Source organism: Triplophysa rosa, linkage group LG12 (genome assembly GCF_024868665.1).
Source record: "Triplophysa rosa linkage group LG12, Trosa_1v2, whole genome shotgun sequence".
Classification (NCBI taxonomy): Eukaryota; Metazoa; Chordata; class Actinopteri; order Cypriniformes; family Nemacheilidae; genus Triplophysa; species Triplophysa rosa.
The window spans coordinates 9127567-9149573 of record NC_079901.1 but is presented as its reverse complement, the minus strand read 5'-3'; the positions used below and the strand labels follow the sequence as shown (position 1 = coordinate 9149573).

General features: G+C 39.1%; 1 protein-coding gene across 1 annotated transcript in view; it reads left to right on the top strand.

The window, feature by feature from the left end:
• clmpb (CXADR like membrane protein b) overlaps positions 1-20895 on the top strand; it is a 78763-nt gene extending 57868 nt beyond the window's left edge. Inside the window, exons 2-7 of the mRNA XM_057348370.1 lie at positions 1869-2026; positions 8428-8623; positions 10351-10518; positions 14381-14503; positions 15614-15755; positions 16011-20895. Coding sequence (XP_057204353.1) covers positions 1869-2026; positions 8428-8623; positions 10351-10518; positions 14381-14503; positions 15614-15755; positions 16011-16350 — 1127 coding nt within the window. The 3' untranslated portion in view covers positions 16351-20895. The remainder of the gene's footprint in view (positions 1-1868; positions 2027-8427; positions 8624-10350; positions 10519-14380; positions 14504-15613; positions 15756-16010) is intronic.
• Positions 20896-22007: the final 1112 nt, after the last annotated feature.

The window sequence follows — 22007 nt, the reverse complement described above, 5'->3', positions numbered from 1 at the left end:
AATGAATCAGAGTGGTTCGTTTCCTAAAGGTTACAGGTCATTTAGGTTCATTAAAAAATAAGGAAAATCTTATTTGACCTTCAAAAAAGGTGCCTTCGGTAGTTTAATAAGCTTAGCAAATGAAAGTTAAATGTTGTTTAATGCATTTTTTGTCAATAATAATATCAATGACAAAATCTCTTAAACACAGATTTACCTATACACAGCCAAAAATGTATTACTTCGTATTTTGGGGTCTTGTTTTGCAGTGCGATATCGAAATTTTCTTAAATCAAGACGCAATTCTCACCCTGCAATTCTGACTCAGTGGAGATCACACCAAATGATGGAAGGTGCATTAAAAAATCATGAAGCGGGGCTGGCTGCAGGGGGGCTGCGTGCCGCTTTTCTGCTGACTCGCGGTTTTAGTTTGACAGTTTGCGCAGATAGACGGACAGCCATAGAAACTCGGTCATTTCTCTAATTCTTCTCGTCGCCTGCAGCCTGTTGAACCCTTTGAGAGCGTGGAGTTGAATCAGGAGCTTGCCGTTAATGATAATGTCTCCAGGATATACCCTGAAGAAACTTATGCGGTTCTCTCATTAAACTGCTTCACCGTGCCTAACAACTACTGCAGGTACTATATATACATTTCCATAACATTAATTATGCAAACGGGCACTGGTTTCTGTTTGAAAGATAATGTGATACGGTGGAATCTGTCTTTGAATAGATACACTATACAAGTTTCCAGAATTTTTGCCTGCCTTGGTAATCTCCAGTTAAATCAAAACTTAAATCAGATGCATTGATTTTATGTATCATGACTCAGCACGACAAGCTTTTCGGCACAGGTGGCGTCTCACGGGCTGCAGACGGCCACTCGTGTATGTCATTCACCCCATCCTGTGCTTTTCCTGCGACACGTGCTGCATGCGTTCTTAGCATGAAGTGGTGAGTGCCAAATGAGCAGAGCCAGACGAAACGCACTTGAAACGACACGTCTATCAAAACTTAAGCCTGTATTTAGCAATCCAGCCCGGCGTGCTCTGTGCGTTCCCTTGGGTTGTCGAGCTAAAGGAGGAAATGTCATAATATTTACACAAGCAGGTTATATCGCTGCGCTGGCATCCTTTTTAGCAACGGTTGCATGGGAGAAAGGTACACAGCTATTTCAGATATTCCAACAGCAGATTAAGTGCAATGTTATGCTAATGCCTGAGATCCATAAATATAAGACTTAGCAACAGCGTGTTGCATTGTTTGCACCGCAAATTCTTCTCACCAGGTGGAACAAATTGCGCATCTCATACTATTCCTGGACCCCGTGGGACTCGGACTAGTACGTAAATCCTTGTGACGCCTGTCTATAATGCGACTCAAGCCTCCGGCAATGAGAGCTAGCCTCCAGTAAATTAGCCAGGGACCCTGTGGCAGGAAGAACTATACATTCACAGAAGCCCGGGTGTACTGAATGTGGACTTGTGGTCACATGCATTTACCAAATCCTCTGGGACAGCATTTGGAACAGGGTGGCAATTCATGACAGCTTTGCAAACTTTCCAAAGTTGTGCTTAATTAATGATAATGTTGTTCTGTTACATATAGTATTGTGTGTTGTGTTGGACTGTGAAAAGTGAAATAAATTCTTGGTTTGATTGGATAATACAAATTAGACATTTATTTTGACAATAAATGGATGTCTAAGTTCACTCAGAAGTCCTAATGTGATGGGTCTGTTATACCTATACTGTATAAAATCTAAAAAAAATCTAAAAAAAAAAAAATCTAAATCTAAAATCTAAATCTAAAATCTAAAATCTAAAATCTAAAAATCTAAAATCTAAATCTATACCTATATAATGTTCTGCTTGTGTGTTTGTCTACAGTGTTGTTGAGCTTGCTCTCAGCTGGAGCTCAGACCGAGATGAAGCGAGTTGTTGGGGACAACGCAACGTTGCCTTGCCATCACCAATTCTGGCAGTCGAACGGGCAGACGCTGGACATCGAGTGGCTCTTGCAGAAACCTAACGTCAAACAACGTGTGGTGAGAGATCTCAGATTTCTCATCTTTCAATTTTTATTTTTATCATTTCTCTCTTCATCTCAAGGTTAGAGATGAATCATTTAGGAAAACGATTGAAATATTTATTTGAATTGAAATCTGATTAAATATCAGCCTAGATATTATTTGAAAAACCTAAACTAAACGAAAACTAGAAAGCATTTAAATGAAATGAGTCACAGTTAACTGAAAATTAAAAACTAAACTTAAGCTAAAATAAAAATGTATTTAATAGCTATATAACAAAAGCATGAAATGAATCAAATAAAATAAATAAAAATGAATAAAATAAACAAAGAAATAATAAAAAGACAAAAGAAATTAAAGTAAAATTAACATGAAAACTAAAAATAAAAAAGTAATTTTTGCTTTGGCCTCCTTTTGCAATTGTTTGTACACTGAAGGTTATTTTAGCATTTATAGGTGCAAATCTGTTTTCATCGTGAAATCTTAGTGCTTTTCTATTATAATCTATAGATTAAGAGAAACGTTGTGGCTAATAGGCTTAGTATTTTCAACTATCACCGATAATGTAATTCCTCAAAAATGCCTTTCAAAATCTTGACATAAGGACTCTACTTGGCAAATTTGCTCATGACTGATTGGGTATGTTCTTCTTCAGAGGCTGGTTCCAGAGTATATTTTGAAAGTAACTACTGTAAACATATAAAAGTAAGAAAATTCCAAAACCTACAAACAGGGAGCCCACACCCTATCCAGAGACCAGAATATTATAGTAAAGGTCTTTGCACATACAGTGCGAAATTTTCGTATGCGTTTTTTCGTATTTGTTTTTTCGTATTTTACGTATTTGTACGCTCGTTTGTACGGTGTCTCTGGATTGTGTCAAAACTCCTCTCAAAATGCTTGCTACGGATGCGAAAAACGCAGAAAATCGAACCCAGTCCGATTCTTTTTATGACGGACGAAAATATCGGAGGCAGTGTGTAAATGTGACTCAAATTTCAGATTCAATGTGCAATGGCTTTAACTTCGGAGTGAGCTCTTTTTCATTAGGCCATTAGGCCAGTACGCAACCACCCTAGCAATCCCATACCACCACATGCTTTTCAGACAATGTAAACACCCAAGTTTTTGGCAGTTGTGTCAGTGTGTGATGGAAACAGTCACACTTAGGTTACAATGACTGATCTGTTTCATGGTTGGAGACGTGTTAGCAATGCCTCTCCTGCATGCATCACAGGTCTAATGCTTCTGTTTTATCTCTCGCGCGCGTGCTCTGAGCAGACACTTCCCCTCATTTCTCTTTGTCTCACATGCAGTAAACACAACCAGATCAGAGCGATTTCTTATCCGAGAATCTTCCTCTGTGAAACTAACATTGTTTTAACACAGCTTCAAACGTTGATATTCAACTTTTCTGTAGCGGCACGCAGTACTTCATCAGGGGATGGTCAATCTGTGTCAGTCACAGCCTCCATACTTGCAGATTAAATGATTTATTATCTGATTGAGATAAGGTTTATGATTCTTCCATATATAGGATCTCTCTTTTGTTAGAAAGTGAACACAGATGTGCTCGTAATCAGATGAGGTTTGATTTCAATTGGCTTAATGAATAAAGGGCTCAAAAAAATTCAATTCAGTTTTATTTATACAGCGCTTTTCACAATGTTTCATTGTGAAAAGCAGCTTAACAGGAAGAAAGACAAAAACAAACAAAAGTTAGTATTAGTATTAAAATAACAAGGGTCCATCTTTGCTCTTGGTTGTTGACGGAGATTGCCTGAGCTGGAGCTGGGATGATCAATTAAGTCCACAGGATCTCGCAGGAGGATGGGACGTGACGATCATCTGCGACAAACATTTTTTGGAATATTTAAGTGTCATAAATAAGCCATTTCTTTGTTCAGATAAATGCTGTTAATGTCGACTTGTCAAGATTTAGTCACAACATGTTTAGTAACATGTCGGGAGACTCTGAGGGGTCGTATACGTGAGAGAGTATAACAGTACCGTTGAGATGCCGTGACTCAGATGTTACTCGAAACATGTTGAAGATTATTCTCAAGCAACATTAAAGTCAGTTGTAATCGAAATGAATAAATAAATATGACAGAGAACGCAGCGATACGACTGTCAGCGATGCGGGGCGAATCACAGATGTTTTGTGAGAGATGCAAATGAGTTTCAGCGAGCGTTGTGTGTCTTTGTGTGTATGAAGTGAGCAGTGACTTGCGACAGCTCCAGCAGGTGGACCAGACCGCAGGTGTGTTGATGTGAAGTGACATCAGAGTTTAGTCCTTTACTGCAGGCGTCGAGGTGGCTGTCACCATCAAACTGTGTTTGTGTGTGTGCATGTGTTGGCAGCTGTGTTTGTGTGTGACAGCCCTTTAGCATCTTTCTCACGGCCGGTAAGGCTTGCTGAAGAGGAATAGCGTTGTGTGAGTTTTTGTGTGTCGATAAAAGATATACGGCACAATTAAAGTTCCTTTACAGCGAAAATAACTCACTGTTTCAGGAGACAGGATTAAATTAAATAAGCATTTCAAGAATACTTATTGTAAATAAACCCATGTGAAAGTAATAAATATTCAATTAGTAAAAGTTTATTAAAAAGTTGTTTCTCAAGGTGACTTAAAATGGTTTAAAACAAGACAAAACAAGCATTAAAATAAGTTAAAACAAAGTCAACATATTTTTCAGTGTTGGGTTATTTAATATACATATATCTATGCTAAGATCTATATTTCATTAGGTAGAAATTGTGAGTTGGGGGGAAGCCCTGAAGTCAAAGAGGTTGAGATCCATTCAACACTGCTGGTTTGTCTGAAATACAATCTTGAATAATAAAACAATTTATATTTTGTAGATATAAGATGCATCTTATTCAGCTTATGGCAGTGGTTCTCAACCTTTTAGACTTCAACGCAGTGGCGGTGCTAGGCCCTTTTTAGGGGAGCTAAAGCCCCCCTAAAGTTCTAGCCTAGCCCCCCTAAAATATTGTGAGTAATAATGTAATCTGTACAAGAATTCGAGATCGCTTTATAGTCCCCTTTAAAACTCTTATTATGAAAACAGCGTTAGGCTGCGTTATTTAGCACATTCTTCTGTTGTTTACGTTACCTCCAGCAAAATGAAGGCACTTCACTCCAATGACGGCATACTTTAGAACACGATCATGATGATATTGTAGCGCACAGAAATGTATCATTCATGATGATGTTCTGTTATTATTTATAATTATTATTTAGAGTGGCTATATATATATGTATATATATATATATTTTATATATATATATATCCTCGTTGGAGGCTGAGACCCCCTAATATTGAAAACCTAGAATCGCCCCTGCTTCAACGTCCCTCCATCATCCACAACAATATTTGAGCCCCCCCTTCACTAATTCTACACAATAAAATATTCTTGAGCTTGATATTACTAGAAATGTCTTTTAAAAAAGTTTTTTTTGTTTGTTTTAGAAATAACTTCTAGTTGTTTTAGGTTATTGTAATGCTTTTTTTATAAACGCTGTTCTACAGGACTGACACACATACTGGTCTGGGCCGCGTTTCCCGAAACCTTCTTATCGCTACGTCGTTCTTATGTTATACCTTAAGCTGTACCTTATCGTTAATATCTGTTTCCGAAACGTTCTTAGTTAAGTATACCTTCTGTAAGTCATACATTCGGAAGGTTGGTCTGGAGCGCTCTTAGCTATACCTTATCATTGTTGACAGCTCACTCCGCTAGTGGCCACTGTGAAAAGAGTCTTATTTACATCGAAGTCCATACAAATCAAATTAGAATGTTAAATACACCGGTATTTTGATGTGTCTTCATGCAAAGAATATAATTGTCACGCTGATGATTGTTAGCTTTTTAATTATATTATCTAAAGGTGCATCAGCTGGCAAACCAAAGAATTTAGAGTATATTTACAGAGAAAGATTGTGGTAGGAAGTTGAGATACAGCGAATATTTTTGCTAAATCAAATACGGCGCCATCCACGGAGCAATTTAGTGTATGTGTCATGGTCCTGCCTTCTTGTTCAGGATTTTCTAGTCTTGTGGCAGGATCATGACAGATCCCTTGTGTGAGAAAGCGATGGGGTGTTTATCTTTTGACATTCCATGTGTTTTCTCGTGTCTCGTCATTGGCCCCGCCCCTCTCGTTTCCCATATTGCTTCCCTGCCGTGTCTTGTGTTCCTCACCTGCCCGTCGTTATCTTCCTTTGTTCGTCACCCTATATAATACCCTCGTGTTCATTGTCCAAAAGAGGCAAAAGGCACGGCTGGCTCCGGCTGGGACTCCTCGGAGGTGGACCCCCAGGATTCTCGCCTTCCCCGCTTGCCACGGAGGGTCGTGGGAGGCTCTGCAGAGCTAGCGGGAGGAGGAGCTGAGTCCCCCAAGGTGGCGATGGCCAGGATGCGACCCTCTGGCACAGTAGCCAGTGGGAGGGATGCCCGGGATGATGCGATGGACTCAGGGTTGTCCCGGTCAGCCAAAATCCAGATCATGTTGTCGAAGCTGGGGGAACCCAGCATCCGCATCTCGCTAGGGGAGAGGGGTTCGGTGAGGCCACGATTAAAAATGAAGCCGAGCACCTCCTCACCGAACACCCACTCTGCTGCCGCGTCCAGGAATTCGTCCGCGTAGTCCATGACAACCCGGCTCCCCTGGCGGATCCCGAAAAGGCGGTGGGTTAGGCAGGATCGCTGGGAGTCGGCCATGCTGCCTGCTGGGTTCGGTTGTGGCTCGTTCGTTATGTCACGGTATGTGTAGGGAGAACCTAAATGCAGGCAGCCAGAGGTGAAGGGGTTAACCCTTCACCTCTGGTTGCCTGCATTTGGGTTCTCCCTACACATACCGTGACAGTATGTGCATTTTATCAGTGAAAACCTGCTACAATTTATGCTGCAGGTGTAATTATAGAAAATAAAAGTTTACCTGCCACGGCAGCAAATTCACCAGCTTTTAGATCTTGTTGGTCTAACTCAAGACAAACTCAACGGAGCAGCCCCTAAATTCAGGTGTCTTTCCTGCTATAGCTGTTGATTATATGTTCCGCGTTCTGCACTTTTATTGAGTAAATAAAGACACTATAGCAACATATATTATGATAATATAAACCAGGGGTTCCCAAACACAGGTATATATCTCATGGCACACTATTAAATGAGAAAATAGGGAAAAAACACACATTCATAACTTTTTATTTTTTTCGAATGAATACGTTTAATTGCATTATCAAAATACCTCATTTTTGGGCTGCACAATTATGGCATACTTGTTTGTATTATTCCTCTTGATATTGTAAACGCGCAACTTGCGCATCCAGTGTGCAAGCACAATAAACGTGTGAACTATACAAGTCTAATTGTTAGTTGCTGGAATACACTTTTTTAATGCACCGCAACAGCAATCGGCTTTGCGTGATCCTCCTTGCATCCAACCTTTGATATAAATGACCCTACTGCCAGTTAGTGTAGCGGGTTGAGACATTTGGGCATGAGATTGCGGGTTCGCACACTCATTTCACAATTAAATCAAATCCATGGTTGGATTTAGTTTGTAATTTGGTTTTTATCCTATGAGTCCTAATAAATGCAACCTCAACTATTTCTAACATGCTTATTTTATAAAGAACGCCACTATCTCACATAAAGCAGTCTCTGTATAGCGTGAATAATTGATTGTTGAACGATCGATATCCTTTAATTCAGCACCACCGCCATGGACAGCACCTGGTAACGTGGCACGTATAGTAACCTCCTAAAGTATAGTTCGGGAAACACACGTAGAAAAGCTATACCTGTAGTTAAGATATACCTTTAGAGTCTCCATAGCACGCTAAGAGACAACATTATCGGGAAACGCAGCCCTGATGTCTTGCAACATCTATTGTTACAATAGAAAAATATTGTTTTACTTAAAGTGATAGTTCATCCAAAAACGAAAATTCTTTCAAACCTGCATGACTTTCACAGACTACAAAAGAAGATGTTTTAAAGAATGTTGGTAACTGAACAACTGCGGTACCCATTGACTTGCATTGGTTTTGTGTCCATACATTAGAAGTGAATGGGTACCACCGTTGTTTGGTTACCAACATTCTTCAAATAATCTTTTTTTGTGTTCTGCTGAAGAAAGAAAGTCATACATGTTTGAAATGACAAGAGGGTGAAAAAATATGACAGAATTTTCATTTTTGGGTGAACTATCTCTTTAAGAAGTTTTACTTAAAGGGATAGTTCAACGTCATGTCATTCCAGACCTGAAAGAAAATATCATATCTGTCAGAATTTTTTTTTTTTTTCTGTCAGAAAAAAATGTACTGCATCCTACATAAGGTTTGTCTGACTGTCCCATTTTTCATCTATATTTTAATGAAATCTCTCTTTCTCTGTTATATTTTAGATCATCACATTCTTCAACAACGAGGTCTATATCAATGACAACCCTGCCAGCCGGCTGTCCTTCGCAGGCGACTACCTAAACGGAGATGCCTCTCTCCTTATCGGCGATCTTCAGCTGACGGACTCTGGAGAATACCACTGCAAGGTCAAAACAGGTGGCAAATACCACTGGAGCCAAGTCAACCTCATCGTGCTGGGTAAGGCCCCTGGAGCTCCCGTCTTCCAGGAACCATTTCCTCTATCTGCCAGTCTTACTGTGATTCAATTTCACCATCATTCAAATTATGCAATTTCTCAGTTATTGACGTAATCTAGAAATATGATTTGTTGCATAACGGACCAGAAACTGGTGGCTGGCGAAGTTCATTTCACTTGGGATGGTAATGCAAGCGGACGTTAATATGAAACAGTGGGAGGAGAGAGCATTGATTGAGCTCCAACTTTAAAAAACACAAGAGACGGAATTAGGAACGTACCGTATGTGATTTCTCTTCTTCTACCCCAACAGTTCACTGTCATCACAAATGAGCTTCAGATGAGCTTCGATATTTTGCGCTGTAGTTTCCATTATTAGACGGCAGAGATTCCAAAATGCCATTCAGACGCAATATATATGACTCTGCAACGCTCAGCAAGGAGAAGTGATGGAAACAAAGAGGTTTCTTTATACTTTAAATCATCTCTGGCTTACTTATTTGGTTGGTCTTTGGTTCATAGGTCAGCAGTTCGAAGCTGTATCGCAATTCTTCAATGTATTTCCAAAATAGTTGTATTGCTAGATTAGCATGCTAACCACAAAGGGCCTGAAAATTGATGTGACGTTGCGAAAGAGAGAAAGCGTGGACGGATTGATGTAAATCAGGCATCCACGCTGGAATTTCTTTAATTTATTAACATATCAAAGCAGATTAGCTGAATTCTGCCTTCCCATAATCCCCCCGCCGCCCTCCCATCTCTTTCTCTCCTTTACTTTGATCTTTTCTCCCTGCCTCTATATAAACACATTACAGCGAGTTAGTGTTGAGATTATTTTGTTATTTTCAGCCTGTAGTTTGCCACTTTATCGAAAGGCAGAGAGAATGAGATATGACAGGGAAGAAGGATCTGGGGGGATCTGAGCCACTTGCGAACACAGCACAACGTGTTAGCCGCTAAGCCATGGCGTCAACTGTATTGAGGGACTGTTGACTTAAAATAGTGATTTTATTTCTTGGTGTGTTTGTGTGTTTATTGAGAGGGTCAGCAAGGGTCGACAGGGGTCACAGTCTGTCTCTTAGCTGTCATTCAGACCCGACAATTTTGAGCAATGCTTGGGTATGCAAGATACCAGTGGGACTGTTTGGAGGCCAGTTGGTAACTGATTTGGGGCCGGGGGGTCTGTTATTTGACTTCTCTGTCAGTTTAGATCTGCTGTGTTAGGTCAGATGGGAGTCCTGACCCTCGCCCCCCAAATGTCAGACCTTTGATTTATTGTCTCTTTGAGTTCATCAATAAAAATGCCAATGTGCTGTTTATACAAGTTTGATGCAACTTCATCTGTCATTTAAAAAAAGTTTTACTTAAAAGAAGAAAGCTCACCCTTGTGTTATTCCAGCCTTGGAAAATAAAGATATTTTGAAGAACGTTGGTAACCAAACAACATTGGCTCCCATTGACTTCCATTGTTTGGACACAAAACCACAGAGACATTTCTCAAAATATCTGCTTTGGTGTTTCGCAGAAGAAAGAGTCACATAAAGCTTTTGAATGACATAAGGGTGAGGAAACGATGACAGAATTACACAACTGCAACTATGACCATTAAAAAACATGCATAACGAAAGGCTTGGGTTCGATTCCTGATGAAAACACAACTAATAAACCGCATAGTTTGAGTGAAAATAACATGTGACATTAACACACATTCTTGCTGTCTCATTTCCAGTGAAACCCTCAAAGCCCCGGTGCTGGATGGAGGGCAGGCTGCTGGAGGGCAGTGATGTGAAACTGAGCTGCAAGTCCTCTGATGGATCTGACCCCATCAACTACAAATGGGAGAGAGTTCTGGATAAGGGCAAGAGTGTGGGGAAACTACCTCCCCTCGCCCTCATTGGTAAGGCCAAGACATTCATTTTATTAGTCTTGTCACCAATAACATAACTCAGGTGTATAGATGGTTTCATTGGATGCTTCGCACCTGGCCCGAAGTAAACTTTTTGTTTGTGTTTGGTTATAATATAACAATTTATTACACGGCGCTCTGGAATACTTGATTCTGATTATTCTCAGATAACAACCGCTCGAAACGATAACACCCAGCAACCCGCATGCTGCAAATCATTTTGACAGGTGCAGTTTAATATTACACAAAATTAAATGTAAATATGTCTTTTAATCACATACATGACATTATATTTACAAACGATTAAACCAAATTGAATGTTCGTGACATTTGAACGTCGCTTCTTACCTTAAAACCGAAAGTAAACAGCTTTTCCTCGCGCAAGGTCTGCATTCAGTAAAAATGAGCTAATAAAATATTTCAAATTCACATTTCATGTCCAGTTTTTTTCTCATGTGGCAAGTAGCCGTGTAATAAGCGACCGCATCGCGTCAGTCCTGATCACACTGTCGGGGCTTATTTCTGCGATAACAACCGGCTGCCTATACATTATCCCTTACTTATTACACGGCTCATTTGAATGCTTGATTCTGATTGGCCAGTCGCGACATTCCAAGGGTTGTTATTTTCAAATAACAACCGCTCAAAACTAATAACACCCTGTAACCCAGATGCTGCAAATCATTTTGAGAGGGACAGTTTAATATTACACAAAAATTAATTATTAATATGTCTTTTAATAATATATATGACATTATATTTACAAATGATTAAATCAATTTGCCTGTTCGTGACGTTTGAACATCGTTTCTTACTTTAAAACCGAAACTAAACAGCTTTTCCTCACGGAAGGTCTGCATTCAGTAAAAATGAGCTCATCAAATATTTCAAATTCACCTTTTATGTCCAGTTTTTTTCTTATGTGGCAAGTAGCCTCCGCTTCGCGTCGGGTCCTGATCACACTGTCGGGGCTTATTTCTGCGATAACAACCGGCTGCCTATACATTATCCCTTACTTATTTTATATTTAATTTAAATAGATTTTTTGTTGGATTTGAATATTCAATTTATATTAAATTTTATTGCATAATAATTGTATTAAATTACAACTACACAACAGTTATTGATTCTTTGAGGATTTCTACCGGAAGTTACATCTTGTACGTTACGTGGAAGGCCACATAACTTTTCTTTGTTGTTGCCGCTGAAACCATCTATATTTTATCTCATAAATACCTCAAACCAAAAAAAACCCCACTAAAACTTGAATATTTTTTAAAGATCATATCCTGAATTTACAAACCTTTGCAAACCTACATCTCCTTCAGAAGTGCTGATCATAGCAGCCTCATACAGTAACTCATTAAAACTTTGATAAGAACCTAAAAAGTTTTCGTCAGTGTCAGAATTTGCGTTGCAGCCAGGCAATGAGATTAAAACCACTCTGTTGAGATTAGCATACAATATTCATCAGATGGTTATGGGCTAAGCGAGAACTAAATGTCTAGACCAGTGATTCTCCAATGGATTCGCAGATTTGACATTTACACAAGTAAATAACATGGAATTTTATGATTATTCATAATATACACAAAACATATTGTGCTGAGTACAATGTTTTTATTTGATATAGTCCGGGTTGTATTCTTTTATGATGTCGCCTTAGATGTCAACAAAAGTTAATAGAGTATGTTCTCCTATTTCAAACACTGATTTATCTTACTGTAACTATGCATTATTATACATAGTTGCATTTAACTTTTTGCGTTTAGCATTGTTTCTACTGCTGACCGCGACGCAATGAGAAGAGACAAGTACAGGGACACCAAAGGAGTTTAATAATGTTTAATAATCATTGGTCATTTATACCTCACAATGCAATCTTACTCAGTTCTTCTTGGACAATAGACCAAGTCCTAACAAATGCGATTTAGAGTCTAGCAGCCGCAGATGGGACAGAGAATATCAAACAATGTTCAAGCACTGTTTCAGGATGATTCCTCTAGCACACACCAGCTCCTCCGAGTCCCATATTGTTATACAATCTATTTAGCTGTATGCAGTGCCGCAGATGAGTTGGACCGTACCCTCGCCCAAACTCAACAGTCAACCACCCTTATCAATGAACACCTGCTCGCTCTAATTAGCTTGCCTTGGCCGGTGAACATTTCACCACTCCCAGAATTCACAGCACATAGTGGATGAGTAAACGGTCCTAGTGGCTCGCGATGATGAAAGTGCGAGAGGGATTCTGAGCATGCTCAGTGCGTCCTCCTCCATCATGGGCCACTGATGCAGACACAAGCACTTCCTCACGGTCCAGAGAAGAAAAAAAACAGTTACTGTCCATCTCATGTGCTGGAGTTCCAGTAGAGCTGTGTATCATAATGACACACACATTCATTTGTTTACATAGACACAGGCACAGACACACAGGCTTTAAATAACACTCTGTTTGATTCGAAGTCGGTGAAGTAGTGCTGTAAAAGAAGTGGTAAAATAAGGGTAACAGGACCACGATAGCTGAAGATCTGGTCTGCTGACACTGTCTTGCAGGCTCAGAGCTGAAGCTGGAGCTGTGTTACTAATACCATAATCCTGCTTCATCAGCATTGTGGTTTTGAGTGAGACTCTTACCCTGAAGTCGCTTCATAGGCACCGGCCCTTAAATTGTGTTCTTAAGCATAACACAGTGCACTGGAAAAAGAAAGGCTATACATTTTTTGTGTAATACCTTACTGGCTAGAGGAAATCTGGAGGAAATGTAATAGAAGGTAAAAAATAGCTTTAAATCAGCCTACATGCTAAAGTAATTGCCCTGCAAACACAGAATGTTCCCCCAAACATATACTGTATGAAATATTTGAAGAGTTTCGTTCCAAAATGATAAACTCTGTTTTTAAAATTGTTCAAAAATCTTGTTTTTTTATTGTGCATTCCAATTAATATCAATCAAACTGCAGTTGGTTTGTTTTGATTTAAGCCATAGTAACAAAACAAAAATACAGCTAATACAATAAAACACAATAAAAACATGATTACATAATAAAAAACATGATTTTTGAAAATTAACAAATCTCATTTTGGAACTAAACACTTCATTTGTTTCTTTAGTTAAGCTAAAAAACGTAAACAAAATGTTCCCTGGTGGCTATTTTTAACTTTTGGTTTCTTAAAACGCTTATAGAGGAACATTTCGGTAACCAAAAAACTAACATTCTAATTTCGTAAAACAAACTTTGCTGGATGACAAAAACAGAGCTAAAGAAGTTAAAAAATAGTGTGCTAGGAACAAAAAACTAACGTTCCAGGGACATTCTGAGAACCAAAAATTGCTATCCTCAAATCTGATGATAATAAATGACAATAAATAGGGCAGTGTACATAATAAATCAAACATTTCTGTTAAATACTCACCTAAAGCAGGTGCGTGGATGGATATGTGACCCTGTCTTGTGAAATCCAGGCTAAATTTGCATAATCGAATCATAATATTTGAAGAATCGTTTATATGATAGGTTTTGACATATCGTACTCAATTATGATAAATAACATAATGCAAAATAATATAATATGACACTGCATGGTATTATTTCACACAAAAATACAAAATAGCATGGCTTCCTTAACATTGATTTCAATCTTTGAAATTACTCAATCAATATTAAAGACATCAAGATTATATTTTCACTGAATAATCTTTATATTATACAGTAGGATTATATAATGTAGAAAACTGTGTGTTTTACAGGCAGGGTCACGTGTGGGTATTATGGGTAAATATCATGTATAGATTTTAGTTTGATTGATTGTAATGACAAAAAAAATCGAATTCTGCTTCCCTCATATTCAGATCTGAAGAACCCAGAGATCGTGACCTTGAGAAACTTGACACAGGACAGCTCGGGGGTCTACAGGTGCACCGCCAGCAATGATGTGGGAGAGGAGAACTGCATCATCGAGGTCACAATGCAATGTAAGTTCAGCTCCGGTCAGCCTTCAGTTGCGTATCATTAGTGCTGCGATTATAATACACTGATGTGAGATCAGCCAGTGGTGGCGCTTTTAGCTTGAAGGTATTGTCTCAGTGTGATGGATGGAGATGGTTTCCACACAGCACAGGGATTTCTTTCTTTCTTTATTTGTATATTTTTATATTTTGTTTGTTTTTACTGTTTTTCATTTGAATATAAACCATTGTTTTTGTTTTTTTGGAAAATTTGTCTTACTCACACACACACACTCCGAATTGAACACTGAGAACAATAGAGAGCCTGAGTTTGTCACTGGTCTTGCTCAAATGGCCATTCCTCAGTGTTGTGTGTAATGGTTTTGGAAGAAGCTGAAGAATTTAATGCTCACCAGAGGAAAGATACAGAGAGTTCTATAAACATCTGACAACTGCTCTGCACTTGGTCCAGCGCTCTTCTGTCACATCACAGGAAGTGAAAAGAATTGATGTGAAAGAGGCATTCTGCCATTGTGGCTGGCGAAGTTTAATTTTGTTTAATGTAGTTTACTAATTCAGTTTCATTCTCTAGATATCTCATAAGGACTTTAATAAAGTGTAACTACTAGGGATGTAACAATATTGTTATCGCAATAGCAAAATTATCTCAATATTATCATGGTCACATGACTGTATGAAACGATAGGTCTTCCGGGCCTAACATAGAGAATGTTTAGAAAATAATAGATGTTACCTTTGTCAGGGTCAATCTGGTGCAATTATTTTATTTTATAAAATGGATTTTTAGGTCATTTGACATATCTTATAGCTCGTACTAAGCAACAGTTATAATTATAAGATAAAGAAAAGAGGATGCTTATGGCACGTTTCCAAGTCATCAGTTGTCGTTTTAAATACTGCAATAAATATTTACACCGATGTATAATCCTACAGTGAGATTTTGATATTGTTACATCCCTAGTAACTACCACATGGTCTCCCTGCTAATATAACTTTCAAACAAAGACAAAATCTCTCAAATGTAAATTGTTAAATTATGCACCACTATTTTAAGAATTACTGTATTTTTGTATTTAATTTGATCATGTGAATGTGTCTCTTTCTGTGTGTGTGTAGATGTGAGGGGTATGGGTGTGGTGGCTGGCGCAGTGGTTGGCGTTTCGTTCGGCGTCCTGCTTCTCCTTCTCATCATCTGGCTCGTCTTCCGCAAGAAGGAGAAAAAGAAATATGAAGAGGAGGAGACTCCTAATGAGATCAGGTGAGTCTGTGCTTTGTGTTTTATGTTTTATGCATGATCCGTATTAATTTTGGTTTTGTGGTACCACTTTCCTAGATTAACTGCGGCATATATACAGTATTATGTACAGTATGTAGCCGTACCCCTGAATTATGCACACTTCTTCCTCCCCTACCTTTCACGGACCAATCAAATTCTCACGCATAAATAAAAATGTCATTATGACTTTAAAGTAAAGAAACGATGTCTAATCTATTAATCTATGTGTTTTTGCAGGGAGGATGCCGAAGCTCCTAAATCCAAACTAGTGAAGCCCAACTCCCTCTCCTCTTCTCGCTCCGGCAGCTCGCGCTCTGGTGCTTCCTCCACGCAGTCCATGGTGCACAACAGCGGGCCCCGAAGCCAACGCCCGCGACCACCCGCGGTCGCCGCCCTCAAGGAGAACGGACAGCCCCACGTGTTTCCCCAGTCTCCCCCGGCCTACACGCATGTGGTGCCCAAGACCCCCGAACCCCCTGTCACCCCAAAATTCCGACCCCCCAACCCTCCAGTAGGCATGGCCATTCCCGCCGGAGTCATGGTGCCCGCCCAAAGCAAGGCCTTCCAGACAGTGTAGAGAGACGAAACACAGCCTGCTGCGGGCATCTATACGGGAAACCCACAGTGACTCCAAAAGTTGCACCTATGATTTGGGAAAAATACACACTTTAAAAAAGAAACTATAAATAAAAGCGTAACTAAAGGATGTAATTCAAAACAAAATCATAAGCTAAAAAGTTGAATGCATATTTATAAGGGAAAATACAAAGTGCTTGCCCCCTTCTGAAGTATAATAGAAAATAAGAAGAGAGGAAATGAGGAACACAAATGTTTCGTCTCATTTGTCTTTCTTTTGATCTCACTGCGCAGGCCTTTTTTCATTATGTTATTTCTCTTTTTAAACTCACGAAGGCTTTGGAAGCGTTGTGGCCAGTGGGGTGGAAAGATTTCCCCAAGTGCAGTTTATTTATTTATTGAATCGCAGAGGCTAAAGGACCAAGGGCAGGCTGGGTTTATGAAACACGATGTAGAGGCGATAAAGGAGCAGCCGGCTCACCGTCTGAAGAGAAATAAAGGATATTATCTGAGAGTTTGTTGTTGGCAGCTGCAAAAGTACGAACTTCCAGTCCATCACGTTCAGTGTTTCCCAGAATGCAGTGCAGCTTCCCCCAGACATCAAAATCTAAAGCAATCTGATTAACGTCTAAAACCTCCAATGAGAAAGCAAACGCTGGGCGGATGGAATGAGGGACTTTCTGATGGACATTCCAGCACATGGAGACACAAATGAGACGTGTTTGAGATGCAGTGGCACTGAAGGACTACATGTTTGCTAAATGGTTGCTCTTTTGCCTGCAGTACTATAAAACCATCAGCATTTGTGAGCCAGGTGCTGTCTTCGCTGGCGCCACGCATATTTTATTCAAGTCATTGTCATTCTTTTCATTTAGATTCTGCACCTTATTCTGAAAACTCAATTGTGGCAATCATGGCATCTGTAATTCATCTAATCACCAAATGATGGAGACGAGCATTACAATTAAAGGCATATCTTGACATGCCACACATACAGTAGTAACATGCCAGCAAAGCATACCAGATGGCAATGGTTTGTGGCATCTTCTACAACCTGCCACTAAGAACCAGTCGGCACAACTGCGCTGTGCAAATTTCATTCAGCCCTTTTTTGGAGGGCACATTTGTGTCATTACTCGATTTGCATAAGTGAACTGCTGGAAACAACGCAGGCGGTGCGAAATAAATGTCAATATGTTTCATTCCTTGTGAATTCCCTACGGCTCTGCACTCTTTAACAAATATTTGCAGTCAAATGTGTATATACAGGAACGCGTGACAGAAAGTCTGTGGTCTGGATTCATCCTCACTGTTTATTAAACAGCATCGCTTCAGTTTGTATCACATGCAGCTTTATTTACGATGATACTGAAACCAAAATCTGTTATTGAATACTATGAATGTGTGTAAGGCAAAGATGCTTTTATTTATTTTTGTCCTTCTTTTCTAGAATACCCAGCGGTAGTACATGATAACATATGAGGCACAAGTAACTTTGAATATAATCTCACAGTACTGTTTGAAAGGACTTCTGTACAGAGTATGGGCAAAATAGTGCTCGCGTGGGACGCGGGTGCTGGTTCGCGTACGCACCGTGGTACGCTCTCCTAGGACTGTCTCAATATGGCTGCCTTTTTGTGTCACACGCCCCGTGGCTTCGTCTGCCGAGCGCTGTCAAAACCTTCTCCATTAGCTGTGTCTCCGCACCCTCGGGAAGGCCTCGCTCGATGCATTTTTGAGATTTGAAATGGACAAGTTGCCTGTTTTGTGTGCCTTCACATTAACTTGTTCCCTCTTTTATTCCTTCACATGCCGAAAAATGGATGTCCTGGAAGCCACGTGTAAAGTCGGCGAAGAGAGAACGTTCTGGCACAAAGAGGCAGTCATAGACAGCCACACAAATGATATACACTATGTAGTCATGATGTTGTTTTATATTGTACATACAGATAAATATATGCACACGATATTCTTTAAGTTATGGGTTGAAGATTGGGGTTATAGGCCGTAATAAAGATGTAGATGAGGTATTATGCATTTTCTGGAAGTAATAATTGGTCACGGTACCCCCGACCCGCTAAGCTCCCTTTAATGAGTAGAATAATTTCATTCTTTATGGCTACTTGTATATCTGCCACTAATGGACCTTAAGAAAATATCTAAGAGAGCAAAAGCCATAAGATACGAGGAAGTATAAGACGCAATTACCCACAAACAATCCATCCTCATACACACATTTGCGCTTTACATTCGCAACCAATTCTCATTGGGGATCTTAGCTTCCCCTATGATTGTGTTCGGTATACATAGAGCTACATCTCTCCCCAAGTGTACACCGGCTGACACAACCTCATAAATTGGCACGTTCTCTAGAGTCGCATACTCCAGGAGTTGCTGGGTGGACTGTTGTCAGCAAGTATGATGGATGGCCTGTCACACAATGTGGGGAGTGAATGATGGAAAGTGTAAGGGCAAGGAACACAGGGCGCTTCGCTTCCAAACCTCACAGAGGTTGTCTAGCATCCTTACCTCCGAACTGAAACGAGGATGATTTGAGTGTGGGTTTGTACTCTCCCAGAACCCCTCAAATTGGGTCAATTCTTCGTCTGAGTGCTGCGTTCCGAATCCAAGTGAGCTGTCTTCTAAGCCTTCTCAGAAGATATGAATTCCCTTGCAATATTTCAAATGGTGGCATGCAGACCCTTTAGACTTCAGAAAAGACAAAAAGGCAGAAGATTCAAGTTTTATAAAATTTTCAGTATTGAATCATTTATATTTTATAGATTATATCAAAAATCAAATTATATCAAAAAAATTCTCACTTAGTCTGTTGCAAGGCATTATGGGATTGCTGAGAGAGTTACAGTACGCAACCAATAAATGTGCTGCTACCTTGGAATTTGGCCACGTTAAAGGTTTGAAACACACCTAAAGCTATGTTCACACTTGGCGACTTTTTTGAAGCTGCCAGCGTCTGTTTTACATTATAGTCCTATGTAGTAAACCGTGTTTTCAAAAACGTCCCAAGCAGGTTTTTTTACGCCACGGCCGGCGTCTTTTTCTGCAGCTCAGAGCGTCTTTTCAAGTTGAAAAAGTTCAACTTTTCGGAAAAAAATACGCCTACCTTTTTGACAGCTGACCAATGAAAAGCCAGTAGCAAGATCTGTCGTTTCCATAACAACAAGAACAGCATGTGCAGAAGGTGATTGGTCGAGCAAGATCAAGCGTGGGAAAAAATGCCATCCGAAATGGCAGCTGTTTTTAACTTCAACATTTTCTTGTCAAAAAAGACGGCAAGTGTGAACATGCCCTTAGATGTCTTAAAAGTATACATAGAGAGCTCACATGGGTTCAGAACACAGACATTGTAGTATGTTTATTTTATTCAAACATTTAAGTGTGCGACTCCTCTTCCGGCTGTTTTTTTATTCGGCTTTTGGTTTGTTTTCTGAGCGTTCGAATGCATTTCTCCTGCAACAAGACAAGCCTGGTCCACTTTCTCACACAACTAATCTTTGGTAGCGTTCATTATTACTCAATACTTCTAAAGAGCCTTCATAGTAGAGTATTTATAAACTATCAGCGCACATTTTGAAGTGATGCTCACGTTGCATACGGGCATTCTCCTCTGAATGGAAGTTCAGACCTGGGAAACCTTCAAAGTACATCTGCAATGGGTTATGAAATTGAGCACCAATTTAAAAATGTATTGACTGTATGTGTAACCGATCATTGTTATCCAACGTGGTTATCAAAAGTACTGGCAGACGTCTCAGAAAGGCTCCTTTGACTCCTCTTAGAAGTTGTAGCAGTTTGTGTTACTTGGAAAGGGGGATTCTTTTCCATTGGGAAAGCAAAGGGATTGCATGTTATGGCCTACAGGTCAGATATTGGGAATGCTTTGCTTCTGTGTTCATACCTGCATTCGGTTGAATATGTAAGTGTAAATATGACCAGATCCTCTATGTAAGTTTGGGTTTTTGTTTGGATTTTTCATGTCACGTTGATTTTATTTTACATGAACTGTTTCCATCTGTTCAATTATTTTTGTTGGTTTATTTGAATGTGGGGACTTGGGGCCTGTATTTGGCCGTGAGTCACAATCGGGTACTGTAAGAAGAAAGGAACATTCTCATCTTTCTTTTTGCTGTTGCATTCATTTTGAGTTTTGTAACCCGTTTGTTCATTTCCGAAAAGATCCATTCTTGTAAATATGTCCCTCTACAAGTAAAAAAAATGTATATTTTTACGGACTCTGAGTTATTAATACTTCATTTGCAAATAAAATATTCAATGACAAGTTATTTGGCAGCCCGTCATTTGATTAGTCGGAAGCGAAAACGCATGCGTTTGCTTTAATTCATATTTAGATTAGAACGAATAGTTGTGTGATGGAAATTACCTTAATACATAATTAGCAATAATGTTGAAATTTTGATGAGAACAAAAGATGCATCATTCAAATATTATTCAACAATGTGTTTGAATTGATTTGAGCTATTATGTAGACACGAGGAAATGAGTTAAACAAGTGACATCATTAGAGAATGATAATGTTTCCTTACTCCAGTTTCACGCATCCTTGATTTAGTAAATTATCATTTAAATGATTACATGTACAATGATGTTGTGTCTTTTCAAGCAAACATTTTGCTAATTTGATGTGGAACTTTTTAAACCATCAGCACACAATGCAGCTTGTTAGGAAGCCATATGGCCTTCAAAGAAAATGTTATGAAAGCACACATGAAAATCAAATCAATCATAATTGCTGGAAAATTATGAATAAATATTTGTATATGATTTTTATTGCAGGCAGAATAAGGATGTGCACCTGTGCTTTTTTTGGTGGATTGTTTTTTTTTTTTTTGACTTAGTTAACCAGTTTATTACATTTAAGTTAGGACAACAAAATTATTAAACCTGCTCATCGTACATAGTTGGGATAGCTAAATAAAAATGGTTCATTTTACTGTTAAATGAAGTGAAAACATTTTGTTGACGTCAAACTCTGTGTTTAAATCTTTGGTAATTCGGCAATCATATGTCACTTATTAGAAGATTTGACAAAAATTAAGAGACCATCCCAAATTTTCATCTAATCACCATTTCTAGATGTATTGTGGTCGTTCCAGTCAGTGTCTGACAGCCTGACAAGACACATGATTACTGTGATAAAAATCCAGGTTATCGCATAAAAAATACTTATTGAACTTTTCATAACTATGTGTAGAAACATTACTGTTGTATTGCTTAAAAGTGAATATGAACTTGTTGTCTTTGCAGTATTTGAAGTCTCAGAGCAAATTTTCTGTTATTTTGACCAGTTTCTCCAGTTTTCATTTTCTGCAAATAAATGCAAATAGAAAATATATGTTTATTTGGAATTTGGTAGAAATATTGCTCGAAGTTCACAAAATGAAGCAAAAATTATCATTATACTTATTTTTTCCACGGCTGTGTTGTAGGTGGATGGATGATGGAGAACTGGATGCAGGAAACTTTGTCTCACAGCCCACTGAGTCACTTGTAAAAGAGTCACTACATTTCTTGTAAAACTCTGCGCCCTAGTGTTTGAAATGTCAGAGTGAATCCAGATTTACAAACCATGACCAATAATGAGCCAACATTACATATCTGTGAGGAAGGGTGGTTTAA